Genomic DNA, 15,408 nt, shown 5'->3' with positions numbered 1-15,408 from the left:
AGTTGGTTAAGAGCTCGCTCAAGAGCTTGAGCTCTGAGCAACAGCGGTTCGAGTCCCGGCCCGAGCTGAGCTGCCGCTGAGCTGCCAACAGGTGGCAGGATGGCTCAGCTAAAAAAAAAAAGTGAGTTATTTTAAATAATTGGCTCACGCAATTGTAGGGCTGAGAACGTGTAGGGCAGGCCTGCAGTCTGGAAACTCGAATTGATGCTGCACTCTTGAAGCAGAATTTCTTGTCTGGGAAACCTCAGATTTTGCTCTTAGAGCCTTCAACTGATTGGATGAAGCCCACTCACACCATGGGTGGGGTGAGCTCCTTTACTTAAAGTCAGCTGATTGTAGATGTTACTCACATCTGTAAAGCACCTCCACAGCAACACCTCGATTCGTGTTTGATTAAGTAACTGGATACTGTAGCCTAGCCGAGTTGACCCATAAGACTGACTGTCACAGATGGGCGTCTGCCAAACTCTAGGTTTCTCTCTGAGTGTGAGATCCAGTTCTTCAAGCTCAGCATTCACTCGATCTCAGCCTGCCCTGTACTCGTGGAAGTTCACAGACACCCTCTCTGCATTTAAGAGAAACTCCCTCTCCACCTCACAGCAGACAGACGTTCTTCATCCTTTTTTTAAAAAAATATTTTATTGGGGAATTGGGGGAGGGGAACAACATTGGAGAATCAGGGAAGGGGAATAGACAAGTTGCTGTCCTTTTGTTCTTCAGTCTAGTTGTAGAGGGCGCAGCATCACTGGCCCTCATGTGGGATCCGAACCTGGGCCCTGCTGCTCAGAGCTGGCATCCCAAGCCAGTTCTTAACCAACGTGCCACTCGGCAAGCTCCGTTCTTCATCTTTAAGCACCAATTTGCTGTCAAGGATGGCCTAGAAAATCCAAAGCTCTGACCTAAAACTCTTCTAAAGGCCTCCATTTTTCATAAGTTTTACTGTTAAATAGTTTGTACTTTTGGTCTAATCAACACGGTGCCTTTTGTATGCTCTCATCTCTAAGAACCTGCAATAATAGCCTATGGTAGTTTCATTTTGGGTATGGACTTTTTAAAAAAACTTTTTTTTAGTGTGTGAGATTTTTTTCTGATCTGTGAAGTGACTTTCACTGAAGCGTTGTAACGTGAGGCAATTGTTTGCAAATGGCATAAAGAGAGGAACAGCCCCTGATACAAACCGAGAGAATGACTGGGCTTCCTATGGTGTCAGCGTTCAGGGTGCTCCCTTAGCCTGGTGCCTGGATTGTCTGGAAGAGGAGGTCAGAAAAGATAGCTGCTCCCCGAGTCAGGAAATTCACCATCACTCGGCTCCTGAAACATGTTACTCTAGATCCCGTCCATGATTTACAAAGCTGAATTATAAACCGTCAGGTACGCACTATGTATAGTGTTTCTACCAGTCCGTCCAGTGGCATGTCTGAAAATAATGGTCACCTTTCCAAACGAATTACAATCAGGATGTAATAATTGCAAGTTAACAAGGAGGGAAATTGCTGCCAGAAATTAAATACCTCGTTTTTGAAATGAAGGTTCTGTGCATAAGAGACATTTTTTAACAGCTTTATTGAGGTGTAAATTTACATACTATAAAATTCATTGTAAGAGTATAGTTTGATGAATTTTAGTAAATTTAAACAGTTATGCAGCCATCATCACAGTCCAATTTTAGAACATTTTTGTCACCCTGAAAATTTCTATCCTGTCCACTGACAGTCACTCTGCCCTCCTACCCCCAGGCCCAGGGAAGCACTGATCTGCTTTATGTCTTCACAATATGGCCTTTTCTAGAAATCCCATATAAATGAATTGTACAATAGTTTTTTGTGTCTGGCGTCTTTCACTTTTGAGTTTCATCCATCTTTTAACACATATCAGTAGTTTGTTGCTTTTTATCGCTGAGCCGTATTCCATGGTATGGATGTAGCCCATTTTTGCTTTTCCATTCCCCAGGTGATGGACATTTGGGTTGTGTCCAGTTTTGAGCTATTAATATTATGAATAATGCTGCTCTGAACGTACATGTGCAACTCTCTGTGTGGACATATGTTTGCGTTTCTCTTTAAGTCAAGTTTTCACCGCAGGGTGTTGGTGGCATTGTGAACTTTTCATACAGCTAAAGCGTGAGAGTGAGAGCGAGTGTTGACTCCACAAGTTGCTCCCCAGCACTTCTGGCCTCTACACACCCTGCTAGGCTCTGACACCCAAGCCCTCACCAGTCCAAATCCCTTCTCTCCAGGAGCCCCGAGCGAGCGCTGGGCCTCCCGTGGGGAGGCAGCCTCAGGCCCTGCTAAGCTGTCTAGATATCTAGTCCATCTCAACCAGGAGGAACTTCATCTTTTGCATGAGTGCCAATTTAGGGTAAAAGAAAGGTTCGATGGTTGGCTTTAAAAAAAAACAAACTTTATCTTTCTTTTAAGAATAAAGTGTCTGCAACTGTGCGTAAGCATAAGCATTCTTTTATCATTTCTCTGTCACCGAAAGGCTTATTTTCTTTGACTAAAATTTCAGAAACTGCGTAACCACCAATATCTGATTGTAATTGGGCACCTTAGATCGGATTTCAGGAGCCTAGTCCATGCTGTTTTTCCCTTGACTGCCTTGTAAGCCACTCAGCTGCAAACTGTAACTGGTCTCCCGGTGCCTCCTAATGACGGCCGTCTTGTTCGGAGTGCCTTTCCCTTGCGCATGAGATAAATGGAGAGGGGCCGGCCTCGCCCCACTGACATGGAAGCACCATGCTCAGCAGCCACTTGCCTCTTCCTGAAGAAGAGCAATGTTATGTTATTTTATATTCCTGAAAGTTTATTTTAAAAGCCACTCTCCTTGGCTCCCTCTGTCCTCGTGGGGGAAAGGCATTCCCAGGAGAGGGATTGGATGAGCTGAGCATTCGTGTAACAAGCAGAGCGCAGGTGCCGGGCATAGGCGAGCAGCCCAGAAGGCAGGCTGTGGCCAGGGCCTGGGCCACCGGAAGTGGAAGGAAGGGCGTTGGGGGAAGGGAATGGCGGCACGTGGGCCAGTTTATCTTGTGTAGCGTAGTGCTGCATGTGGAGTTGGGTCTTACGCAGGGGTTGGGTTCTGAAGTTAACATGTCAGCGTCATCTGTAATCACAATTTCCCTTGAAAGTTTCCTACATTGCCCTTGAGTACACATGATTTTGTGCATATAACCCATACAGTAAGTTACATGTTTAAATGTTCACTATATAGAGTAATGTATATAATAGAAATGACAAAAATGTTATAAGCTATACATACACGTTTGTGCAAAATAACATTTTATAGCGCACTTTTAACTACACAGGCAAAATATAGGTGCACATAGGTGGACTCATGGATGTTACGGACAGGTGTGATGCTGTGCTATTGCACTCTGAGCTGGGCTTTTGGAGGATTTCTCCACTGGAAGGGGTGGGAATAACTGGGGAGCTGTTCAAGACAGGGAGGCCAGTGGCAGAGTCTGAATTGAAAGGAAAACATGGATTGGTCCTCAGTGGCAAAACCCAGCATTTGTACCTAGGGGACTGCCATTGGCTCTCAGCGAGGATTTGTCTATAAGCTGCCTTTGCTTACACTTAGTATTTGGAGTGGTGGGCGGACCGATGGAGACCGTTACGGAGTCAGGGGGAGGTAAATCCCGACTTCAGTTACTCCTGGCACTGACCCTGGCCGTCCTCCATACCTGTGTGTATCAGGGGCTGCCTCCACCTCTTTCTACTTCCTTATATTTTTTAAGTGAGCAAGGAGAGTTGCTGTTTGCTTGTCTCTGTCAAGAGTTACAAGATCCCTGAGAATCGGCTCACTCCATGTGTTAAGCTGCTTTCTTTCCCTTTCTACTAGGCCGTTAAAGATACAGCAACATCCAGAGTCATGCTGTTTGGGACCTCAGCTTTGATTCCTGAAGTCTTCTCATACTTTTTTAAAAGGTAGGATGTATGCTCATCTCCCCAGGTAGGAATACATATTTTGACAGTCAAAATCCTTATAAAACTTGTCAAATACCGATCTGGTGGGAGGGATGGGAAGAAGTTGCTTCAGTGGTCTTCCTGCTAAACCCTCTTCATCACAGTAAGACGGTAGGGTCGATTTGGGGCAGCATGGAAACCCAGATGTCTGCATGCCAACAAGCCCGGAATCTAGCCCGGGCCTGTCCTTGGTTAGCCATATGTTCTCAGGCATGTCCCCTGCCGGGGCATGTTTCTTCATTTCTAGAATGATGGTATCAAATGAGCAAATACACGCGACATGCTTAACCCCGGGCCTGAGGCTACTGAGTAAGATAACTAGCCGCCATTAGAGCAGAGGGCCAGCCTCTAAAACAAGCCCTGTAACCTCGTCTCTTCAGGACCCAGTTATTCCTGCGATATCCATGGTCATTGTGGACCCTGAAACTGTCTTGTACTATCCTTGCCATGGGACTGATGGTGCCAGTGTCTTTCAGTATATTCCCGCAAATTGGACGGGTGAGTGAAATTTATTCTCCCTCTAAAAAATCTGCAAAGTTTATACTTTTGTAAAGAAAATAACATCATTTACACAGAATCCCATCTCCCAGATCACTTGTGCGGTTTTGGATTCTGTTTTACTTAATGGTATAGCAGAAGCATTTTTCTAGGACTTCAAAACCAACCAACCTTTGAGCTATTTTAAGTACTCCATAATATTCTATATCAATGCCCATTCAGTGACACTTTCTGCATTGATGTAAATGTCCTGTATCTGTGGTGTCCAGTACAGTAGCCACTAGCCACAGGTGGCTGTTTAGCACTTGAAATGTGGCCAGTGTGACTGAGGCACTGAATTTAACATTTATTTTAAAGTACTGCCATGGGGCTGCTGGACTGGACAGCATGATTGTATCGCCTAGGACATGTTATAACTCATGGTGACTCAGCCTGCCCGGACTCAAGTGCTCAGCTCCTCTGTGACCAACCTGCTTAAACTCCCTCTGCAGACTCAGTTTCCAAGTCTGTTAGAGAGAGATGGGGATAAAGAGAGAGATGGGGATAACAGTAACTCGCAAAGGGCTGTTGCTGGTGCCAAGGGCATTGTTGGTGCTAGCGGACATTAGCAGTTTATGGCATTTCTTGGCTGAATATTTCAAATGCTTGGTTCCGTCACTGAATTTAAAAATCAAGTCATGTCCTGGCCTTTTGAGCTTCCTTTGCTCGGCCTGCTCCAAACTCTTTGGCGTGTGCTTTCTTTTCTAATAATGGCCCTTGAGCCATTCTCTACTTTTTCTCTACTGCTCGGGCCCGCTTCTGCTTCTTTGAAATGTATTTTTACTTCCCATAAACTCCTTTTCTGTGACTTTAAAAATAAAAAAAAATCAGTCATGTCCTCGAGCATTTATATTTAGGGGATGATCTTGTTCCAAACCCAAATCCTCTACGTTTAGGTTTATAGAATTGTTAATTCAGGCAACTTTGCCAGCACATAACATAGAAGTTTTAAATTATTGAAGATAGCTGCTATCCTATTCTTACTATGAGGGAAGCGAGGGGTGCGGAGCTAGTGGGGTAGCTTCTCATTAAAACAACATTTTAGAACAAAATAGTCTTCATTCTCACAGGCCCCCCTATTAGAACACATTTTGTTACAAGATTGCAATAAAAGTGAACCCTTTTGCAAATAATTACTTCTGACTGCATTGGTGCTCATATGGAACCAATAGCTTATTTGAAGGTTAGGTCGTTTACAGAAGTCTTTAAATCTTGTCAGTATGGCAGATTGTGAATCGTTAAAGCTGAGTGATGCATACAGGAGGGTTCATTATATTCTTTCTGCATTTGCTTATATTTGAAATTTTTCCTAAGAATGTTTTTAAGAAGTTAATGTTTTATGCTGTAGATTAGACATCACTGAAAAAGTTGGACTGTGAAATAAATGTTCTCTGAAAATGTATTTTTTTTAAAACTTGGCTTCTAAGGCAAGTTCTTAATATGCATACTAAGAATTGAACTTTGTTTTTCAGATACAGTGCAGTACGCTTGAAAAGGAAATTCAGTCCGCCACAGAAGAAACAGAACTCTTCTATAACAGAGGGGTGTAGGGGTGAGTTTTAGGTGAATTTATTTGGTTCCTGCTTGAAAACCTTCATCTCAAGGTTTCAGTTTCGAGAACTCTGCCAGAGGTCTCCTGGAAACCCCAGAGGTATCTGCGCAGACAGGATGGCTTACAGTCACACATGCCAAGACCTTGTCAAGGCCGGTCATGCCTGGGGTTTTTAAGCCTGGAGAGAAATGGGAGGCTGTCCTGCCTGACCCACCCCCACGGGGCTGCTGAGGGGATGGATGGGTGATGTAAGATTCAGTTTTCTCTTCGTTCATCAGCCTGTGAAAGGATACTGTGAAATTATTAATAAACTTGTCTAAAGTTGAGTATTTGAAGAAATGAAGGGTCCATCAAGTCCAGGGCACAGGCATTAAATTGATGACCCGTCCCAAGGTAGATGTGAACCTCTGGTGAGCTGTTGAAGGCCTCTGGCCCCCAAAGCAGTCCTGTTTCCCTGCTCAGCTCACTCCCATTTTGGAGAACTACTTAACTCTTTGCCACCCACCACTGAGCTTTCTCCTCCCTGGCAAACAACGCTGCCTTCTCCTTCACGGTGAAAACCAAGGCCAGTGGCCAGCCGTGGAAGCTCCTGACCCCGAATCTGCAGACCTGCCTCTCTCCTCACCCAGCCCTCCCTCCTCCATGAAGGGTCAGCGGGGCTCCAGGCTCTGGACCTGTCCTTTCTCATGTCCTCAGGGCCCTGCCTCCAGCCTCCTCTGCCTGCTCCTTCCCAGGAGCCTTTAACCCTCCGCCGGGCGCAGCTGATCTCACAGATTCATTGCACACAAATTTTCGAATATCTAACAGTTAATGTAAGTATCGTGACTCATCACTTTCCTCTACCGTAACCTATCGCCAGTCGTGTTGGTGACTTAGTACAGTGAAAGTGTATTTCATACCTGAAATTTTGTGTGCAATGAATCTGTGAGATCAGTTGCACCCGATGGAGTGTTAAGCTGCTTCAGTCACCTGCCTCATTAAAAAAGCACGTACACACACACACACACACACCCCACGCCCCACCCCCTACCTCTCGCCCTGTTGATAGCCAAACTTTTCCAAAGATTGTCTCCCTCACTGTTTCCACCCCACTTCCACTCTTCTGAGACTGCACCCAGCCATGCCCCCAACGCTGTACCGCCTCTGCTGGCTGCTCGGACCAGTCACTGGGCTTGCTCTCCCAGAGCAGTAGGCCCACACCAGCTAACCCCTGCACTTTGCCATTTGGAGGTACACTTGAGGCCTCCCAATCTCAGGAAATACACACTTGCGTCAGATAGGATCGCTGGTGACACCCCTACTCCGCCCTCCCCCCAACCCCATTCAGCAGACCGCGCCCAGTAGCCATCTCTAGAACTCACTCCATGGCCACTGTGACTGCCCAGCTCAGTCCAACAGCGCCCCCTGCTGGTATTCCTCGTAGTATCAGTCTGGCTCCCTCCCATCCATGCTCCAACCTGCTCTTCTAACCCACACCTGCTTAAAAGCCTTAAATAGCTCCCGGTGCACTGGGGTCAAGTACAGATTCCTTGCCGTGCTGGCAAGAGCTTTTGCCTTACTCATCCCTTGCCACTCCCTTTCACTCTGGACCAATATCCAGTCCTAATGGGCTGTGGTCTCCCTGCTCTGGGCCAACTCTAGCTTATGCATCAGGTCTGACTTGCACTCCCTCCCTCCCTCCCTCCAGGAAGCCTTGTAGGATTCCGTGCTGAACCAGGTAGGTGCCCCTCCCCTGTGCCCCCCAGACTCTGTGCCTTGAGGACAGGAACTGTCTTGTGCATCAAGGAAGCCCCAGGATACAGCAGTGCCTGGTGCAGAGTGGGTACCCAAATATTTGTATCCTGAAGAAATGTTTCCAACACACACCCTGCCCCAAATCATCAAATATATCTGGCTTTCAGTTTTCCCTGGGCCAGAATGAGTTATCTTCAAATTTGGTAAAAGGGGTTTCACAACAGCCTAAAAGGACAAAATTAGTAAAAGTGACCGACCAGATGGCACAGGTATAACCCCAGGCTTACACTGAACAAAAGAACAAAATGTGCTAAGGCTCCAGGTGGAGGCTTACCCACTAACAGGACAGAGAAATTTGAGGGCATCTTTTCAAAGGAGACACTCTGAAAAGATGAAAGACACTCATCTTTTCAAAGGAGTCAGCTCTGGGGATGGGCGATGCGGGTGAGGGCAGGGACAGAGGGGCCAGGCCAAGTGTGGACCTCTTCACCTTCAGATAGGTCTTTTAGTAATTCCTCAGCGCATCTGCAGCTGACAGAAAGGGTGTTTTTTTGTTTGAGTGGGGAGAAATCAGAAAAAGGGCACAATTCTTCATCTACCTAAAACTTTGTTGAGTATCAAAATATTTCCATTTTATTTCTGCATCATAAATTTGTAATTTTAACAACTTTGATCATTAGCTAATATAGTAGTAATACAAAAACAAGGGAGAAAAAGATGTTAGTATTCATTTTCATAAAGTGCAGATTTAATTTTAAATTGTCTTAGTAAACATCATTTCAGATGCACCCCTACCCAAGAAGGGAAGGAAAAGCTATTTTTAATTTTTACAAGAATAAATGAAAGATCCAATAAAGACAAGATTTTTTTGCAAACCTTTTTCTGGGTAAGATTTCTAAGGACAACAGTACTGAGTGTAAAATAACCTTTCATAATTAATATGAATACATATAAAATAACCAGTATATAATTTAGACCTCTATGCTTATTTTGCAATTTTTAGGTCTCCAATTATGAGAAAGGTACATAACTGAACAGGAGCAGTTACCTTCATATGTGGCCAAGTTACTTTTACTGAAGCTGTTTGAAGACATTCTCTGGTTTTGGCCCTTGCAAGAAGTTAGTTCTCACACTCCCTTACCAAGTATATCAAGTTGCCGTTTCAGTCACAGACATTTCTATTCAAAATGGGCTGCTTCTTTTACTCTGCCATATAAGCACTGGCAGCTTTTTCAAAATAATATTGCTAGCAACGGCGTTAATTGAAGAGTACTGGTGGCTTAAGTTGGCCAAGTATAAATATGGATTATTAAAGTTGTCTACTCAAGTATAAAATTTATGCAAAACCCTCACATAGGCAAAATGTTCAAAGGCCAAGAAAAAAACTTCTTTTAGAAGAAAGTGCAACTGCAGGGTCTTTTGAATGATCTTCGAGACAGTTCTGCAGAAAATTTAGTTTGGCTCAGAAAGTAGAGTTCCTCATGAGGAATTAAAGTTCTTCCTAGAAGAATACAAAGCAAAATTTCAGGCAGCTTTCTGAAAATAAACGGTTAGTTCGTGGCTACATACTGCGACAAACTGGAAATCATAATAATAAAGGCTTTCGGATTTGCTGTGATTTGCACAAGACCTTGACAGAGCTTTTTCCTCTTACTCCAGGACATCGGGCCATTTTAAAACGTTATCTATGGTAGTTACAGCACTTTGTCCAACATTGATAGTAGGCATGAAACTAATCAGATAGGAGAAAGTCAGAAGTGTTTTCATATGTTTCAGTGCTTTTCAGATCAAATCTCAATACTTTCAAATAAATCATTAAAACATAACATTTTCTTTGTTATTTTCAGTATTTTACATAGTTAATGGATAATCATGGTCAAAGAGCTTTATATCAGTCAGCAGTGATACACATTCGATCACATGTTCAGATTTTCAGCATTTGTTCGGCTGCTGCTAGATGGTAAAGGAAGTTTTCCGTTGCCGGTGGAAATCGTCTTTGCTTTAGTGCCTCAAAATTGAGAACTAACTTTCCTCCGTCACCCGAAACTTCTGAAAATGGTGCCAGGTTGGTGAAGATTTCTCTTGTTTTTAGGGAAATATCCTTTAACAGAACGAAAACATGCAGTTATGTTAGCATCAGAAAATGTGAACAGTTGTTGCATTTGAATGGAATTCTTTCTGCTATTTTTTTTTTAAAGATTTTATTGGGGAATTGAGGAAGGGGAACAGCCAAATTGTTGTCCTTCAATCTTAGTTGTGGAGGGCGCAGCTAGCTAGCTCAGCTCCAAGTCCAGTTGCCATCCAGCCGCCCATCACAGCTCAGTTCGGGCGCAACTCACTGGCCCATGTGGGAATCGAACCAGTGACCCTGTTGCTCAGAGTTTGAGCTCTTAACCAACTGAGCCACTTGGCCAGCCCCCTTCCTGCTATTTTTGAAAGTTTATCATATTAACCTATTAATAAATTAGGAAAAATGAAACAAACTTAAAATAACTTAGAAAAATCAATGTCATGGATAATTTTTTTCTTTTTACCATTTTTAAGTATACACTTCAGTGGCATTAAGTACACTCACAGCGCTGTGTGATAATCACCGCTATCCATTTACAGAACTATCATCATCCCGAACTGAAATTCTGTACCCCTTAAATAATAGCTCTCCACCTCCCTCTCCCCCAGCCCCTGGTAACCACTTTCTGCCTATGAATTTGCCTGTTTTAGGTACCTCATATATGTGCAATCATACAGTCTTTGTCCTTTTGTGTCTGGATTATTTCACTCAGCATGTTTTCAAGGTTCATCCACATTGTAGCACACATTAAAACTTCATTCCTTGTTTTGGCTGAATAATATTCTACCACATGTAAACAACACATTTTGTATATCCACTCATCCACCGATGGACATTTGGGTTTTCACCTTCTGGCTATTGGTAATAGCGCTGCTGTGAACACGGGTGTGCAAACATCTACCTGAGTCCCTGCTTTCAATTATTTTTCATAAATACCCAGAGTAGAATTGCTGGGTCTATGGTGACTCTGTGTAACTTTCTGAGGCACCTTGCTATTGTTTCTAGAACAATCTCTTCCCAAAGTGCTCTTCTGCCTGGGACAACAAACCCAGCACCTGATGCACGGGTTTCTTCCTCTTCACAGACTAACATTGCTTTGGATGGCTGAGGACTCACCAGAGATCACATCAAAAGTCATGTCTTTTTTGTGGTTTGTTGACATCCTTAATCCTTTCAAATATTTTGAATCCCTACCATATGCCAGGCACATTCATCTTACATTTTACTGAGTCATCTGTGTATTACTTTTAGCCCATGAAAAAAGGAATAATTCAAAACTCAAATTTACATATTTCACCAACATTGTAAAGAGTCAGTGTTTTTATACTCTAATGCGGACAGAGGGATGGACAAGCAATGACAATCCACATGTTAGGAAAGGCGAGTCTCGGTGTTCGGGTCCTCAGGATAAGACCCACCCACTCATCCTGGCCACAGCTGGACGGACCACCCGCACTGAACAGAAAGAACAGTACTACTGCTGGCGGGTCCTTGTCAAAACCTGTGACCCCTCTCACATGCTTCAGCACCCTCTAGCTCACTTGTCACTTTCTCAGCTGTCTGCTTGTCAAATATTCTCTACCTCATCCCCTTATTTCTGCCACTTCATTCATTTATTGTGACTCATAATGATATTGTCACTTATGTTCTGTTCATCTATCCACCAAAATCCAGGCCATAGGCGCAAGCACTTTGCTCACCACTGTAACCCCACTGCGCCGTGCAATGCCTGACATCTAGTCAGTGCTCAATAAATATCGTCAATGTAAACAAATGGGTTAATGAAGGAAAGAGCCAGGTGCAACCAGGTGAGTAGGGCCTGCAAATCAGAGGTGACCCTCAGGTAGCACAGGTGCAGACAATGGGAGACAACTTTCCAGGCCCCCGGTCCCGAGTACGAGACAAGTCAAGATGAGGCAGGGCCTGGAGAGGCTAGGCTGGAAGTGCACCCGTGTAGGAGCGGAGCAAGTTGCTGGATACAGGCACGGTGCAAACTGGTGGCACAGAGAACGGGAGGGGGCCGGGCAAGCTTGGGAGCAGAGGAGGGGCTTCAGCACCACATGGAGAGGCATAACTGAAACCCATTCACCATCCCAACCTAGCAAGGGTGAGAGGAGGGTCCACATGGACACTGGTCAGCTTGACAGGTACCCCCCTCAAGGAGCTGGCCCTGCAGGGTGTGGCACCAGTCAGCTAGTTTGGCAGGGTCTGACTATGCTCACCGATGTCCTGGAGACGAGACAGCAAAGCTAGATTAAGATGCTCTCTACCTAGTGCCCCACGCTCAGCAGCAACCTTCTCTTTACAATTGTGCCTCCAGGAAAATTCTGCTAGAGGGAGAGAATGTGCAGGCTGGTCCAGAAAAGCATTCCAGACACTTAGCAGTTACATTTCTCTCCGTAAATGCTTGCCTGCAGCACCAACCCCTGCAGCTTTCTGTCCCCAGAGCCTGATAACTGAGCATCTGCCCGCTGGCCTCTCCCAGTCACTGCCCGCCATTCATGTTTGAAGCAGCCCTGCGCACACCGCCCAGTGATGCCATCTCTGGACTCTCAGTAAGTTGGCAGATTGCGGAGTTACCTGTATAACTTGGCTGTCTGATTTCTCTGGATCTTCTGCAGACTGAACAATTAGCTGCCCAATTTCTTTGTGCAGTTTGCCCATTGTCATGGCCTCTGGCGAGATTAAGAAGAATGTGTTGTGTGAATATTTAGAAGTTTACATAGTAAAAAATAAATCATACCATCTCTGAAAATGTGAAAGATCATACAGAGGAAATTTTCAAAAAGCAACTGATAAGCCCCTCCCCGCCCCACCCCATTTCCTGCTAAACACAAACATGATGACCTGCTAGGAGGTAAGGCATCATCATGATTTATGTGCTTCGTGTCCAAAACCAAACCGAATTTCTCCTTCACACCTACCTGATAAGAAGTTTTACTTTCTAGAAAAAAATCTAATGAAAGCTTCTGACTACAAATAAGTTGTGAGTTGAAGCCAAGAGCCTGAATTTCCTGTCCAGGTCTTCACAGTTAAGAATTCGAGTCTATCTTTCTGGTGGGGATATTGTGAAAGAAGCGCTTCCTGTCAGTTCTGCAGAAGCCAGTTGAACATTCAGTGTATAAAAGCCTTCGAAACGGTGAAGGAAACAACCTAAGTTACATTAATTATATACATTGCTACTTTCTGCAGTAGGATATTAACAGAAATTTGTCACTGCAAGGGACAAGCGCCATTCAAATGGTGCTGACTGGGATGAGATCATTTTATAGGCTCAGAGCAGCAGACGGCAGCAAGAAGATGGCCATCCTTTCTGGTCCTAATGCTTCAGCAATCGAAGTGGGCCTGGCCACAGTTAATTTTCTGTCCCTTTGGCTTGACAAAAGGCAGTGTCGCCTAAATATCTGATTCTATATTTTGAATTTTTCACCATGAACATGCATTATGTTTGTAATTCTAAAACAAAAGAAAACTAGTTCTGGTTCTATTCATTTGGAGTTACTAGATAAAATCTCACAGAATGAGAATCTAACAAAAATCACCAGCATTCAGTAGCTCCCATTTTTAGAAGACAAATGCCAACACAAAAGCTGTTATCAGCAAATCCCACCTAAAACCAATACCTCAGAAGTGCCCTGGGCTCAACACACATTTAACCCAGTCTTTACCACTTTATGTAGCTGTAATTTAGGACAATTTAAAGTTTCCAGAGACAATACTATGACACTAAGTCACACCCTTTCTTGATCATTAGCTCGAAAAATACTTTCATTCTCTTGGGCTTACTGAGGCGTCCTTCAGAAAGATTTTCCACACAGGAGTCGTAATCAACACTTGTGTAGTGAGAAATGTCTACACTCTTTGATACTCCTTCCTTCTAGAGGGGGAGCCTAATTTCTCTCCCTTAAGTGTGGACTGGATTTAATGACTTGCTTCTAACAAATAGAATATGGAGGAAGTGATGGTGTTTGATTTCTGAGACTAAGTCATAAAAGGAACTGTGGTCTCCTGTCTGTCTCTTGGATCACTCGCTCGAGGAAGCCAGCTGTCTGTCATGTCATGAGACTATTCCAGCTGCCCTATGGAGAGGCCCATGGGTTGAGGGCTACTGCCAACAGCCATGTGCGTTAGCTCGGAAGTAGAACCTCCAGTCCCAGTGGAGCCTTCAGGTGACTGCAGCCCTGGCACTATCTTGATTGAAATCTCATGAGAGACCCTGAGCCAAAACCTCCCAGTTAAGTCAGTCCTGAATTCCTGACCCACCGAAACTGTGAGATATTTGTTGTTTCAAATCACTAAGTTTAGAAGTAATTTGCTTTGCAGCAATAGATAACTAACACACCTTGTTTAAACAGAAAGTGAAGAAACAAGATGAACAGACTATCGTATTAACATATACATTAACATATCAACATATACTGTGTAGCACCCAGGGTGCACTGCTAGATTTAGAAGAACAAATGCTGTGTTCCAGACACAGAAAAATCCCTGCAGCTTCAACACAGCAGGTTAAGCAGGCCCTCAAATACTGGTTTTAGAGAATCAGCCTAAAAATCACAACTGCTTGGCTTGAATCTTGTATCAACAACAGAACAGAACGGAACAGAGCACTAACCTTTCGCGAGCGGAGCGATGGTGATCTCACTGTCCGCCAGGTTCACAAACACGTCGTAGAGGTCTGATCTATTGCTCACCTCCAAGTCCACAAATCCGGCGATGTAACCTGCATTACAAAGATGACCTACATTACTGGAAGGAGGAGGAAATCATATTGTGAACATAGCAGTAGAGAATTGAGTCTAAAAGTTCATCAGCTGCTTTTCTTCACTGTCTTATTCACTCAGGGTACATTAGCTGTGCCCTGTGGCGTTTATGAAAACTACGTTATTTTCAATTGCCTGAAGAAACTCACACAGCTCAAAATGTTCCAAAGCCAGATGTTAGTGTCAAGGAAGGAGGCTGAAGGAAAGCCTTTACTTTTCAGTCATTACTTTTGGGGTCAAAAATGACAGATGAGGCAGAAGGTGGCACGGATGCTCTTGAATAGTGTTTCCCATTTAGGCCTCTGTCTCCAAAAAATCATAGCCAACCCCCTGGGTTACTCAGGGATACCACACTAGAAACAGCAGCATTTCCCACAACTTCAGAGTTGATAACAGTAAGTGCTAAAGGAATCAGGGCAACCCCAGAGTTAGCAGACCTTTGGAATTGGTGTTAAGACAATGGTTCCAGACTTTTCGGATTTCACAGATCAATACAATTAAAAAAAATTTTTTTGCGGACCAATATATTCTAAAGTTTTACTCTACCAGGTGCGGTCATTTAAAAAAAAACAACAGCAACAAAAGCAAAAACTTATCACAGCGCACCCAGACACAGACTAACTCACGGATGAGAAAGTGAGATACAAGACAGAAATAATACTGCTGATTACTGGTGAAAGGAGGACACTATTCAATAAGTTTTCCTGGACTAAGTGACTATTTAAATGACAACAACAACAACAACAACAAAAAGTGAAATTAGCTTCTAAACTCACGCTACAAACAAAA

General features: G+C 44.0%; 2 protein-coding genes across 4 annotated transcripts in view; one reads left to right on the top strand and one right to left on the bottom strand.

Moving 5' to 3' along the window:
- Nucleotides 1–6,377, top strand: part of SFXN4 (sideroflexin 4) — a 21,194-nt gene extending 14,817 nt beyond the window's left edge. The window contains exons 10-12 of the mRNA XM_019642913.1: nt 3,838–3,923; nt 4,343–4,460; nt 5,972–6,377. Coding sequence (XP_019498458.1) covers nt 3,838–3,923; nt 4,343–4,460; nt 5,972–6,049 — 282 coding nt within the window. The 3' untranslated portion in view covers nt 6,050–6,377. The remainder of the gene's footprint in view (nt 1–3,837; nt 3,924–4,342; nt 4,461–5,971) is intronic.
- A 1,385-nt stretch (nt 6,378–7,762) lies between these two features.
- The window catches only part of DENND10 (DENN domain containing 10), a 17,654-nt gene continuing 10,008 nt past the window's right edge, over nt 7,763–15,408 (bottom strand). Inside the window, exons 5-7 of one of the 3 annotated variants that reach the window (XM_019642996.1) lie at nt 14,472–14,579; nt 12,437–12,531; nt 7,763–9,886 (exon numbers count right to left, since the gene is read on the bottom strand). In XM_019642996.1, coding sequence (XP_019498541.1) covers nt 9,710–9,886; nt 12,437–12,531; nt 14,472–14,579 — 380 coding nt within the window. In that variant the 3' untranslated portion in view covers nt 7,763–9,709. The remainder of the gene's footprint in view (nt 9,887–12,436; nt 12,532–14,471; nt 14,580–15,408) is intronic. The other 2 variants (XM_019642994.1, XM_019642993.1) reach the window with 2 other exon arrangements.

This window comes from Hipposideros armiger, unplaced genomic scaffold (assembly GCF_001890085.2).
Source record: "Hipposideros armiger isolate ML-2016 unplaced genomic scaffold, ASM189008v1 scaffold_74, whole genome shotgun sequence".
Lineage (NCBI taxonomy): Eukaryota > Metazoa > Chordata > Mammalia > Chiroptera > Hipposideridae > Hipposideros > Hipposideros armiger.
The sequence above is the reverse complement of the archived record's forward strand: the minus strand, read 5'-3'. Positions and strand labels throughout refer to the sequence as shown.